General features: G+C 46.9%; 1 protein-coding gene across 1 annotated transcript; it reads left to right on the top strand.

The window, feature by feature from the left end:
* Window positions 1–576: 576 nt before the first annotated feature.
* On the top strand, window positions 577–12,824 carry LOC131267511 (putative phospholipase B-like lamina ancestor). Its single transcript, XM_058270406.1, has 5 exons — window positions 577–1,319; window positions 7,360–7,548; window positions 9,794–10,399; window positions 10,465–10,731; window positions 10,801–12,824. The coding sequence occupies exons 3-5, from the start codon at window positions 10,290–10,292 to the stop codon at window positions 12,500–12,502; spliced, it is 2,079 nt and encodes a 692-aa protein (XP_058126389.1). The 5' UTR covers window positions 577–1,319; window positions 7,360–7,548; window positions 9,794–10,289; the 3' UTR covers window positions 12,503–12,824.
* Window positions 12,825–13,469: the final 645 nt, after the last annotated feature.

Raw genomic sequence — 13,469 nt, forward strand, 5'->3', positions numbered from 1 at the left:
GAAGAGGAAGAAGAAGAAGATCCTTTATGAAATATTTTAGGATGGCTAAAGGTGCCGTGTACAAATAAGAACGATTGCTAACTGTACCTTATGGTTGAAGGACTGCTGTCGGTGGCTTCCTACTTCGCATTGGGCGACCTCGCTTCCGATTCGCTCTCTTTCTCTCTTGTCCTCCGATTCTAGCTCGATCGAGCCCTTCAACATTCCCATGTTCCTCACATCCTTGCGCAAAGAGAGAAATGGCCCTTTTATTCTCTTCTCTCTGCCATCATTCGCATTCGCAGCATCGCTTCGTCCCTCGGACCGGCTTAAGCGTACCAGGTACGGTAAAGAGGCAGTTACGCACACTTGAAAAGTTCGTTAACTTTTCCTAAGTGTGCGCGCGCGCGCGCACGTTGTCCGGCTTAAGCGTGTTGCGCAAGTACGGCAGTAGTCGTATCACGTTGCCATGGGCACAGATGAGAACAGCGGTGTGCGTGTTGAGACGCGCTTTGTAAACGTCACGCAGAGCACCGCTCACTATACTCCAATATTTATACGCGATGGCTACATGATTCATTCCACCGACATCGTTTGCCGTCGTAGGACGTCCTCGTGACACTAGAAATCGCGAACCTGAGCGTTTTTACTATTTCTCTACAAGTAGTACTCCAACGTGGAACCGCAAGGTGATATTACACAAGCGAGCGAAAACGCACCGAAAATTAAAAAACCCTCCCTGGCTGTTACAGATGTAGTCCCACGGGGTGTATCCGTAGTTTATACAGTTTCGGATTACGTTAAATTTTATGTTTTAATTATATGGTTTCCCCCCACATCTACCGTGCACAGTAATACTACAGTGAACGCCGTTGCAACATCGAGATTTAATGACCAGCGGAGCAGCAGTGAGCATCGACCGTGAAAGTTGCATCAAGTTTTAGTGTTTGCACTCGCTGTGGCCTTTTTTAGGATTGTGTGCGCTGTTGCCATTCGCCGTTCACTGGGTTGGTGAGATTGTGTGTTTGCATAATAATTTCAAGTCAAGTCAGTTCGCTGGGAAATCCCTTCCTTCCACTGCTTCCGCCAAGAAAGTTGTGTGCAGCAGTGTGCCAAATAGAGAAAGTGTTCCTTCCTTACGCCGTTGCTGGTAACCGTGTTTCATCATCCATCGATAAGTTCGTGGAAAAGGGAGCATAGCAGTTGGTACGAGATTGTCGAGCGTCCTACATCGGGATCTCACACGCACCGGTGTTTTAAAGGGAAAATCTCGCACGATCTCGAAGCAAGTTCGTTGGTCTTACCGAGCACCGGTTTAATACCTCATCTCATCTACACTGGTAAGTAGCTGGTGCATTTAAACTTAAGCATATCAACTGCAGGATAACGAACGAACAGCGAATACATCTGTCCAAATCATAACCTAAAATTTAAAGACTTAAAGATGCCATACCAGGAGAATGTGATGAGTAATCACACGGCGTGCTCGAATTTGAGGTTAAGCTCGCTACGAAACACACTTCGTGCCTGTGTGGCACTTGAACTGCATGGGCTCCTCAATCTTCGATCGATTTTTGAACATTACTGCACGTCCCCGGACGGCTGTGTGATGGTACAGGTTTGAAAGGTTTCACATCGACTCTTCGCCCCTCAAGCCTGATCGCCTTCGGTTTTTTCCTGCTAACCACGAGGAAAAGCATTATCAGCTCGCATTTGCCCCGCGATATGGTGTTCGACACGCGGTCGCAGTTAACCGCACTAAAACTACCACATGGTGCGGGGATATTTTCCCCCACAAGAATAGCATTCATTCACACATATTCATACCACGGTGCGACCATGGCGCCGCCGCGTGTGCCCCACCAGGCCACCACCGCCTAAGCGTGTCTCTTAAGCGGAAGACATCGTCAAGCACCTTATACGCGAAAACGATGCCGTTGGGGATCTCGGCTCTTCGTGAAGGTGTACTGCTTCGAGCGCCCCCTAGCGTGACGACAACGATGTTACCGGATCTATCTGGAAAAGTCCTTCGGTTTCGGTACTTTCCATTGCTTTGGTTTCTCCATTGACAGACGCGAGTTCGCTTATCAGCGAACCCAACCGAACGCAAGGACTGCACGACTTCGTTCACAACGATAAGGGATCAATTAACATGTTATCGCTAAGTTGTGTACCGCCAATCTGTCCAGTGTGCCGGTAGGTGAGGCGATAATGTAACTGGAAAATAGTTCGGTGGGTGTGATTTTGGGGTACCATAAAAATAGTCCAATAAATTTTAAGCTGTCGTAACGAAATTGGAGGAAGTCATTAAATTTAGTCGTTGATTCGTCACAGGAGTGACGAATTTGTTTTGTAATAATTGCTTAGTCGATCTGTTTACCACATGGCGCCTCGTCTAAGGATTAGTGATTCAAGGAACGCGTTGATAACACCCGATAATACAAACGAACGCCTTATGGCCCCTTTTTATGCTTTGTTTTGATTCATTTTTTGAATAACCAGAACGCGAGAAACTCTACAGCAGGGATAAGCACACGTTTTTCAAAAAGGGCCAGATGATTAAAAAGAAACCGAAGGCGCGGGCCGGATACTTTAAACGATGCTTCAATGTTTTCAAAGTAATACCCTTTGTAATGGAGAAGCAAAGTTTCATAAAAAGTAGTAAAAGATAAAACATTTAAAATGTTATCGATAAACATATAACAGGAACACCTCGTTAAACAATTATCATCTTCATTTTTAGGAAGAAAATACACCTGACATCGTGAACAAATCCTATAAAAATTGGAATGGGTTTTTAGTATGAAGCACCTAAATATTCTTACGGGCCGGATAAAATCATTTGGCGGGCCGCACTTTGCCGACCCCTGCTCTACAGCGACCAGTCAAAATGACTGATGGTTGTTTCGTGAAAGATAGCGATGAGCTGGTATGTGTTAAATGTTGTGTTTGGAGCAAAGACGAAATATTTAAGCATTTTATGTTACAACTCCGGCGGCCTGCGGCAGCCGAGCGGAAGCGCCGGCTTGGAAATCGTCCCATGAGCGCCGGGGATCTTACCATTTTGACGGCGTGGGTTCGAATCCCAATCTCGACCGGACCCTCCCGTGCACTAATATCAGAATAATACATCAACACAAAACGTTCACGATTTGTGTCCGGTTGTTTTAAATCGTTATGAATTCAAAAGCAAACTCATGTTAATGCGATACTAATTTTCTGATTCAACAGATCAACCATCCTCCAGTCCAGTTTTTATGAAAAATATTTATATTTGACTAGTATGCTCTAGTTGTTTGGGTTTGTTTTTTCTGAAGAACATTGCGTCTTGAATGTAAAGTATCTTGAAAGTACTGGCATGCCTTGTTATCATAAGACTAAACATTCTATTTCGCCAGTAGTGGTAAGGATTTCATCAGAAAACTGCTACAGAACAGAAATAAGGGTGCATGTTGTGCAAGATAACACAAGCTAATCAATTGATGAAAATTGATCAACTGACGAAAGCACGTTGATTTGTCAATCTAAATCAATAAATAAAACGTATGTTCGGACGATTCTGGCCTCGTCTGTACAGCCGTCACCGTCGTTGGTCACGTTGAACAACGTTACGTTGCTCGCGGATCAAACTTTACAACGTGGCAGCTTTCACGACCGATCGGTTTGCCTTTGTGGAAGCCGGCTGCGACTGTCATGTTAATTGCCCCGACCGCCGGTTAGTTTCCATGATTGAATAATTCATCCGCAAAAGTCTGGGGGCAATCTACGTCAAACGATTTCTACAGCCTAAAACAACATGTTTGTGGAAAATGGTTCACGTGTCGGGTTAGAAAGATTAGAAAGGGTTCTGGAACCGTGGGACACGGCGGTGAAAGTGATCCTGCTCTAATGATCGCCCGTAGGCTGCATTTACACAACAGGAGTGCATGATGAAATAGCACTGATGAAAGTGGCCAGCTCCGCCCGGCGGCAACACTGTACTATCAGGTGCTACTTAGGGCAGCGTCACGTATTGAATGCAGCGAGTTATCAGTTGGCTTATACATGAGCACGTGGCAAAGTAACAAGCAAACACGTCTCTACAGTTTTTCTCTGTATTATAGTAATCATTCAAAGTAGAATAAGCTTCCTGGCTAAGATTTCTTCTGTGCTCTAACTAAAGAATCATGAGCACAATTTGTATCCATTTTTGTAATGGCACGACATCCTTATTGGGGCAGTACTTTTTAACCTTTTTTAATGGACGATGTATTGAAGATTGAAGATCTACCATTTGTAATACCGCAGGGTGCGTTTTTCGTAAAATCTGTATCGTTTGGGTCGTCGTGCTATTGACAGGACAATTGTAGGCCTGTTATGAACTTCTCTTTTCCAGCAGGTAGTTCAGCTCGCAAACAGATTACGACAGATTCCATGAATTTGATCGACTGGAAGATTGCAACTGATCTTGAAATGCTGTCTCCAGGCTTCGTTGGACAGGTGGAATTACAAGGGAGTATTTACTACGAGTAATTGCAGCTATTATATGGTTATTTGTGGAGCTCATTTCCGTCGACTGATGGGAATCGAACAATAACTTGTATAACCGCCACTCGTCCAAGCCATTAAGGAACGTATTACACAGATTGTTTTGCTGTTGCCATAACTGAAACTCCACGTGTGATGCAGTGAAGGTTTATTACCCTAAATCCATCACCGATGTTCGAGTGCAGTGTTCCCGTGTTCCGACTCCGCCGGATGCCTTCCAACGTACACGTTCGCGTGTGACCGAGCACGAGTTTTTGGCGGGAATGGTTTAACATCTGCAAAGTCGCCGTCTACAACGACTCTCTATACCAAGATCGGGAATCAACTTGGCTCTCGTTGAATGTTTTATGTTTTGTTTTGTTTTGTGTAGCCACACTTGGCAAACGTTTTGCCAACCTCGAAACTTGATTCAGCCAGGCTGGTTGCACGCGCAGTGGCGTGTGTCGAGTCGGGAAGCTGTGCGAAAATCGGCGCCGTGTTGGCGGAAAATACTTCCGTGTTCCCGTGCACGGTCCATTGCGTTGCGGGAAACGGAAATCAATCTACGGTTAAGTTAACTTTGCATTAATTTTTTCGTTTCCTATTGCCTGCCTTTGTAAGTTTGATTGACTTGGGTGAGGAAGTTGCTACTTGACGATCGTGCCGCATATGCCAGTGAATGTGAATGCATGCAGTTACTTCCGGTCGGGCCAGGGAATGCTTGTGGTTTTGCTCCGGTTCAACTAGGTCATGAAAAATTCCGCCGAAAATGTTATTTACGCTCCCACTACAATATCGCTACGATTACGAAGCTACCTCGTCATGTACCAGGGGGGAAAGGCAAGAAAAACAGAACAGAAAATACATTAATTTTCACTTTTCACTACGTCCCTCTGGCAAATCGTTTCCACCTAACCCACCCGCCCAGAAAGGGGGTGTGTGTATGTGCATGTGTATGGTTGCTGGTGTGCCGAATGGTCGATCACGATCACACGATCGTGGTAGGCGGCAGGATTGTTTTTGTTTAATTTTAGAAAAGTGCCCTCGACGCGACACGCCGGCAAGGAATGGGAATGGTCGTCTCATGCTGCGCTTGTCGGCTTCACTCTTCACGTTGTGGCCCGTGCTGTGGGGGTGTTTTTACCTCCCCTCATTGCCCCCGCCTTGAGCCACCCCGTGTCCCCGGAAACTCGGGTACCGGACCAATGTGCAACAACGCCATCAGTCGAAGTCGCTCGGTGGCCGGTGCTAGCAGTTCATTTCCATACTCTTGCGTGGTTGGTCGGAAGTTGTGTCCCATTCATGGGGAAGAAGTGCATCGACAAATCCTTCGAAGATATGAAAAAGAAAACCTTTGTTACTAACAAATTCCAACCATGAATGCAACATCACAAATGCAACGAAATACTAGCATTGTCAAAACGATGTTCATCTGCCAAGAAATAACATAAAATTTAACGTACCATCAGCCTAAAAGCAGAGACAAAGTTTATACGAAAAAATAAAATAAAGTGAAGCAAACTGAAATGTGAATATTTAATTTACAGTGAAAATACATTTTCACGTAAAAATACGAGCACATTTTCAAACACTGAGTTGCAACAACTGCACATTCCTGCTGTTATCAAACGCATCACCTAGACGTAGGGGTGCTTAAGTGATCGTGTGTGTGCGTATTATAATTGGGAAATTAAGTGTAGGCTTTCTGCTACGAGTTTTGCACGGGTCAAACATTCGGTCGATAACCCAGAAAATATATATTTCGGGAATAGCAAAAACAGTGCATCGCATAAATACCTAACTGATAAGGACGGGCATTTTCATCGACGGAGAAGGCGATCGTGCCCTACCGGGAAGGTGTGTAAGAAATATATTTTGAATTTGTTGACAGTTACAAAATAAAATGTGTATGTTTTAGATGTTTTGTCGAAGCCTCTGATCGTACTTGTACATTTCAAGCGACCACGCTTAATGTATAGGAATAATCCAGAGAGAAACCAACACTGATTGAACATCAGAAAATTATGCTGAGTTTAGTTTAAGATTCCAGCAAACCCAAACAACATAAAGAACGACAAGTAGATGAAGAGTTGTGTTCGCGTTATTATAAACAAACGCCACCCCGGGTTACGGCGTATCATATGTCTAGCTTATGATCGTGTATGAGTTGGAGACAGGCACGCGACTCCATGCGGAATATTTTGTCTATCCAAATCGGATTGTGCGACGTCTTAGCCACAACCGCGTTCGAGGACACCGGGGAAGGAGCGCCACGTGTTTGGGTTGACTGAAGACACATGCGTGAACCAGCTGCTTTTCGTTTGCTTCGTTCCAGTCTGTTTACAGTCGACAAAGTGCCATCGTGGCGGTTCTCGCCCTCGCTTTGAGGATTGTCCCGTGGAAACTGTTGGCGTTGCTACGTGGTGGTACTGTGTGCTGTTCTTGGGGCCGTAATTTCAACAATGTTGTTTGTTATCGCCTTTTTTATCGCACGATCCACCGATCCAGGTTCGTGCAGCACACGGCCATACGTTGTTCTCGCACATGCGCCACATTTCACCTGTTCGCTCCGCGGGACGCTTAGCAACAACGCTACTCTCCAACAAATTGGAGTAGACTAGATGTTCCAGGTGCCATGTCAGCAACAAGCTCCCCTTAAAGTGTGGGGAGAATGATAAATGGGTGCTTCCTTGATTCATCTGTATATCTTCAATCAGTCTAGGTTGTTTATTTCCGTAACTCGGGGGCAATCTATCATTCGCTGAGACGATTCCTGCAGTTGATATGTAGTTCTTAAGTAATTAAATACGTTTCTCCGCAATCATTTCATACAATCATTCATGTATCTCTCCGCTGTATGTATGTTTCTTGCAGGGCTCCACAGTGCACGGCCGCTCCCCACACGCCTCATTCCAATGGGTTGATACGTCTACGATCGCACGTGAGTTCGGGCCGTCAGTAGAACGAGCAGTAGCATTCGTACGAGCCGAAGATCCTCTGTTGCTTCCGGGAGCGGATAGGAACCTACCGTCACCAGAGTTTATCCAGCGGTTCCGGTAGCAGGTACTACAGGGGTTTTCGCCCCTTTACGTCATCACGATTTCACATGCGTTCGATCTACGTTTACACTTCAACCTCATTTCACGTGATACCGGTGCCTTCCACCGAATGTCTGAAAGATTCAAAGGCATGCTGATAAGAGTGCACACCTTGTGTTGTAGCGATGAAAATTAGTTCAGCACTCAGCGGGGGGGAGGCGGTTACATCGGGCTGTATACCGCGCATGAGGTTCGGGGCGTGTTCTACACGCGCCACTGGGCAGAACGAGGTTTAACGATCGCCCTTGAGTAGTCGAGCGGTAGCTTGAAAGAGGGCGACGGCAATGTACGACTCTGGCGTTGATTTGCTACTCATTTCCGCAGCATTGCAAACACCACTCAAGAGGATCTATTTGTAATCAATTAATCGCCACTGTTCGCAAACGTGGCAGCAGAGGGACTAGGTTGTTGATCGAACATAATGTGATCGTTAGTCATGCAGGAATCGATTTTGATCGTTGACATCACAGCTACAGCTTCGTCGATCGAAGGCTTAGGGTTTTCCGTCGTGGCACCTCCACCTCATAGATGCTGTCGCGTGTACATTGTTGTGTACTAAACCAAATGTTCTGTTTCTTTGAGAGAAATGTTGGCATTTTGCCCAGGATCTACTAAATGCAATACAGGATCGCTGGCAATGAGTGAGCTAAAGACCAAAGAAAATCGTACAAAACCCAAAAATTGTTTTGTAACAATGATCCTCATGGTTCTTACATTTCTTGAAGAAGCTATAAATATGGAACTATGTGTACTCTCATACTTCCTTAGGTGACTCGAAGTCTGACGAAGCTCCATCCAAAACCGCTTACGGTCGCTTGGCCAACGACGTCGTTTTCGCAATCCATCTTCCACCTCAATTTAGGCCTACCACGCCTCTGTCTTTCGAGACAGCCTAAAAGAACTATATGCAGGACCCACCGGAGCCTGGCGTGTCTTATTGGCCCGTAGAGCTCGACAGTATATCGTCTTCTCCATTGTCCCTCCTCCCATACGGGGCCAAAACTCCTCCTGAGCATCTGCCTCTCGAACATGACTAAGAGGGTTTCGTCAGATTGGACAGAGTCCATGGTCTCGGAGGCGGGTATGTGAGCACTTATGTAGTAGCACTTATGAATGTCCGGTATAATCCCAGCTTCGAATGTCTTGACAAGTATTGTGAGTGGAAGAGTTTTCTGTAATATGACCGGTTAGCACCCTAGATCAAATTTCTTCTTCGAGCTGACCTTTGACCTAAGATAGGTGAAAGTTTTGGACGACTTGAAAAGAGCGTTCACCTACTTCCAAATGGAACTCTGTGTGGTGTTGTGTTATTTTGAACTGGAATGTTAGCAATTATTGTCACGACGTAGCCAGATGTGTGCCCAACGTAAATGAGATACGGCGGCAGCAAAACAAAGCCCAATAACCGGTTTCTGTGAATCCCCCCCTGTGACTCATCGTGGCTGTTGTCAGAAGAGATAAGACGAGTATTGAAAATTTCCACTGAAACTTGAATGAATCATCGCGATCTTCTGCGCTCGAGCAGACTTTTGACACTTTTCCGGATTCTGCCATTTAACACCTTCGAATGTGTGATGCTTAAGTGGCGTAAAGATCGCAGAAACGTGTCGCAATCGGAAAGAGTAGCTTACAATACTACTCCAGCCATAAATAAGCGGTGCCGTACGGTGGCAATATGGTGTCATCGGTTAATTAGCGTCTGGGGCCCAGTACGCCATTAGAGCGAGATAAAATAACCACCAAATGCAAATTTGTTTCGATTTACACATGTGTTACCACATGCCCTTCCGTGGCCGAAGGATGTGGTTTCGCGATTGTAAACAATAGTATGTGCCGCCTTACCTCGTATTCGTTTCACTTCGGTAGATTTTGGCACATTAGTGTCTACACAGTCGTCTGTCTAAACGGGTAGAGAGGGTTTTCCTAGCTATTTAGTTGGTTGATAGTGTATGTTCTCCCCACTTGCTTGAGGGAGAAGGGTTTGGTGGTCCATGGAAGAAGTTCGACGGTTCTGATAGGGATTATCGTTAGTGAATGGTCCATTTTTGTTGGAGATACAACTCTAGCAGCAGTTTGAAGCGGAAGTCATTTGTACTCCACGTGAATTACCACGATTTGATTTGCGAGTTGATTTGGGTGCTGAAAAATTCATTGAACCCTCTGACCACGCTAGTACCTTTACTGATTGTGTTATTCTCTCTCTTTTCCAGATTGCGTTCAGTTGTTGTCCATTTGCCCGATAGATCAGGGTGCGATTTCCGGGTATCAAAGCCTGGTTCTAGTTCGGTAGTGGAAAGGAAACTGAAGACCACGGTTTAACCGGTGGTTAGTAGTTTCGCATTTTGCATCCCGCCCACCCGATCACCGAAATCCACCGCAACCGATTTCCAATGAGAGTAGTCCAGCGCCCGTGGCATCTACCAGCGGCGTCCCTACCGGCAACCGTATCCCTGAGGGAACTGTTCTGCTACAGCTTCTACGCCGTGTCAACCATTCTGCTGCACCTGTACGCCATCCTACCGCTGATCATCGCGGACCTCAACTATAGCCCACTGAGCTGCTGCCGGCAGCCGTAGATCGTTTGCAGGGAACGGTACACCGGGTTCCCGTACACTAGAGGCACAAAGGGCTCAATCGATCTCCACCGACGTGTGCGATCCATTCCATTAGTGAACGTAAGGTTTCCGCTCGGAAACGGCTGTCATCATGTTGAAGGTAGTAGGAGCGTCTTGGCATAAAACCCGTATAGGGACCTACATCCTTGCCGGTGCACTGTTGCTAGCTATCGCCGCCCTCTTCCTGGCGGATATGGAGCGGTAAGTCCCACAATGGGAGCTGGGAAAGAGAAAACAACAATATATTAATGGAATTTGTTTTGCAGACCTAACTACAACGGTACGTACTGTGCCACGACCTACTGGGCCCGCAACTCCGGCTATCGGATGGAGTTCTGGGGCCAGCGGAACGATCTCGATCACGTACCGAAAGGTGTCGTACGTGCCTGCTTCCGGGACAGCGTCCTCACGAATGGATGGTCTCAGCTGGAATTAGAATCTCAGGCTTCTTATACCGATTCGGTCCAAGCGTATTCGGCCGGTATGATGGAGGGTGCCCTGACCTGGCACAATATTTACATGCACTGGTTAAAGTAGGTATCAAACAAAGGTGAATCAGGTTTGTGGAGCATTACTTACCAATCTTATTCTTTTTATTACAGTACGATTGATTCGGTTTGTTCGCGTGATCCCGAGTCGGAAGAGTTTTGCGAATGGTTACGCGGCTTGATTACGACCAACGTAGACACGGTCAAGAAGATGGCGGACATGAAGGGTAAACACGACCACTACTGGTACCAGATTGCCCTGTTCTACGACCAACTCGATGGGCTCGAGATTGGCTTCCGGAAGGGTGTGAAACGGTCGCGGCTAGACTATGAAATTCCCAAGCAGGATTTCCTGCTGATGAACGCAGCAGTGGACATTCGCGATCTGAAGGTGTACTATACCAACTTTCTCATGGAGGACAGCGGGCTCGAGCCGGAACCGGCGAAGGGAATGATGCTACTGAAACTGCTCCGTCAGCCCAACGGTTTGTCGAAGGTACTGCTCGGTCACACGTCTGACGGAAGCTACTCGTCGATGCTGCGCATGGTGAAGAAGTACACGCTGCGGTATCACTTTTCGTCGGAGGTCTCGCGGGTTCCCAGTTTGCCAAAGGTCGATGGAAAGGAGGAGGAGGAAGATACGCGCGTCGTTCCGGGAACACACATTGTGTTCACCGGTTATCCGGGTGTGTTGGCTTCGTTGGATGATTTCTACGTCATCACAGGCCGGCTCCAGCATCGGCTCGTGGCCGCCGGGGTGAAGATGGAAAACGATCACGTGAGCCTTTGGCGCAAAATCGACTTGGTGCGATCGGTTTCGTTGGCCCCGCGGGTAATGGCTGCGAACCGGTTGGGATACAGTGGTCGCTCGTGGTCTCGCTATTTTGCTCGCAATCCTTCGACCGGAGTCAAGCAGTGGTTACTGATCGACATGACACGTTTCGGGGTGATGAACGCCAGCGACTCGGAGCACACGACACCGCCAGTTTCACTCGAGCAGGGAGAGGATCAGTCGGTAGAGGAGAACGAAATCCCGACCACGTTGGAGCAGGAACTAGCGGACGCAGAACACCCGCGTGTAGTAACGAAGCGAATGGACGATTACGTGGACGATGATTTCAAGGACCCACAGTCTCAACCGATGCGAATGGTTACGATTCCTACTGATGTCCGGACTAGCACACTGTCCGCCAACGGGGAAACTGTTTTCCGGCCCGGAATGTTTTGGGTGATCGATCAGCTACCTGGGCGTCTACATGCGGAAGATGTTTCGGAGAAGATCACCACGGATGGCTACTGGCTCACGAATGGGGTGCCCTACTTCAAGGAGGTGCTCGATATTGGACAGGTGAAGACGAACGCTACTAACAACACGCAATCGATTGCAAAGATCCTCAACAACATCACCGATCTGGACATGCTGGCCAAGTTCATTCGACAGTCGGCGTACAGGGGCGATCTCGACAAGGACCGACCGGCCGCATTCGGAAACATCGATCTGAAGCTTTACGGCGAGGCGAGCGATGGCGGTCGGCAGTTCCGTGCGTATTCGGGACCACTGTACGATCAGACCGGAGGACGCATTACGGGCAGCACGACAGGGCAGGCCGCCAAGCGAAGTGCCCTCGAGCGCCTCGAGCAGGAACCACCGACGACTGTCGAGGGCGACCAGAATAAACCGAAAACAACCGGCAGTGTGTCCGTAGCATCACAACCGTTCGACTGGAGTCGGATTCTACCGTTCGAGGCACGCCATCATGGCCATCCGGATGTGTGGGATTTTGAGCACATTACTCCGGAATGGGCCTGGATTTGAAGTTTCCGGGGACTGAAAAGAAAATTTAGCCAATTTGCCTTATCTGTGATGCCTGCAATAAGCAATTAGTAGAAGCTCAGTGACGCAGTAACTTCTCTCCTCACGCCATCCAAACTATTGTCTTCCGATTTACCCTACCGTTAATAGTGAATTTTATGTGCCTTTGACTACGATACAAGAATCTTCCGCAATAAGAAGTTTTGCAATATTAGATAAAATAATAATTTAACGCCGTGTCTATTGACCGGTCTGACCGATTGGAAAACCATTTTTAAACCAAATTGTTCACATAACTTATGACACAACAATGCAAAATCACGGAATCGTACCACAGTTTTGTTTTGATTTGTTAAACGAAAGAAATACACAATTGGTTTACCGAACAGCTGATTGCGGTAGAAATGGCGACGGCCGTGAAAATGAATGGGGTTAGTAAACTGATCGCGAATAATTTTACCGTAATCTTTTTCCACGAACCCAAAACCTGCACCGGGAATAAACACAGCGAAACTTTCTGACAGCTCGCTGCGTATCGTTCAATTTTCCAGAAAAGACCGGCCGGTATCAAGAGACAGATACCGTGATGACAGTCGCTTGATATCGCCGTGCGGTTTCGGTGCGTAAATCTAGTTGTCAAAGGGTAGATTGTTTCTCTATTAATTTAGGATTAGAATTGAGGTCGAAGTTTTCTGCTACACGTTTTAATCGGTACGGAATCTCCGTTTCATAGATGCATTCGTGAAAATACTGGAAACAGGTTTGTAGTCTAGTGTTCTTTTTCCCTATCCGTGACTGTTTTCATTTCGTTCGCTCTTGCCGGTGCTTAGAGAGAGCGAGACAAACGGTTACTTCGCGCTGCCGCCCGATTAGCTGCGCTCGACTGTTTGGCCGACTGTAGGGAAAAGTGTGGCAAAATACACCAGCGGGGCCAAACGTCCTATGGGTTTTCATTTTACTCTTTTACTGT

The sequence above is a fragment of the Anopheles coustani genome, chromosome 2, assembly GCF_943734705.1.
Source record: "Anopheles coustani chromosome 2, idAnoCousDA_361_x.2, whole genome shotgun sequence".
Taxonomy (NCBI): Eukaryota; Metazoa; Arthropoda; class Insecta; order Diptera; family Culicidae; genus Anopheles; species Anopheles coustani.

What these genes read in the sequence shown, in the direction of transcription:
- LOC131267511 (XM_058270406.1), top strand. Translation starts at nt 10,290, where the DNA reads ATGTTGAAGGTAGTAGGAGCGTCTTGGCATAAAACCCGTATAGGGACC. An exon ending in TTCCTGGCGGATATGGAGCG is followed by an intron (nt 10,400 to 10,464) that starts GTAAGTCCCACA and finishes TTTGTTTTGCAG; the next exon opens with ACCTAACTACAACGGTACGT. An exon ending in ATTTACATGCACTGGTTAAA is followed by an intron (nt 10,732 to 10,800) that starts GTAGGTATCAAA and finishes TTTTTATTACAG; the next exon opens with TACGATTGATTCGGTTTGTT.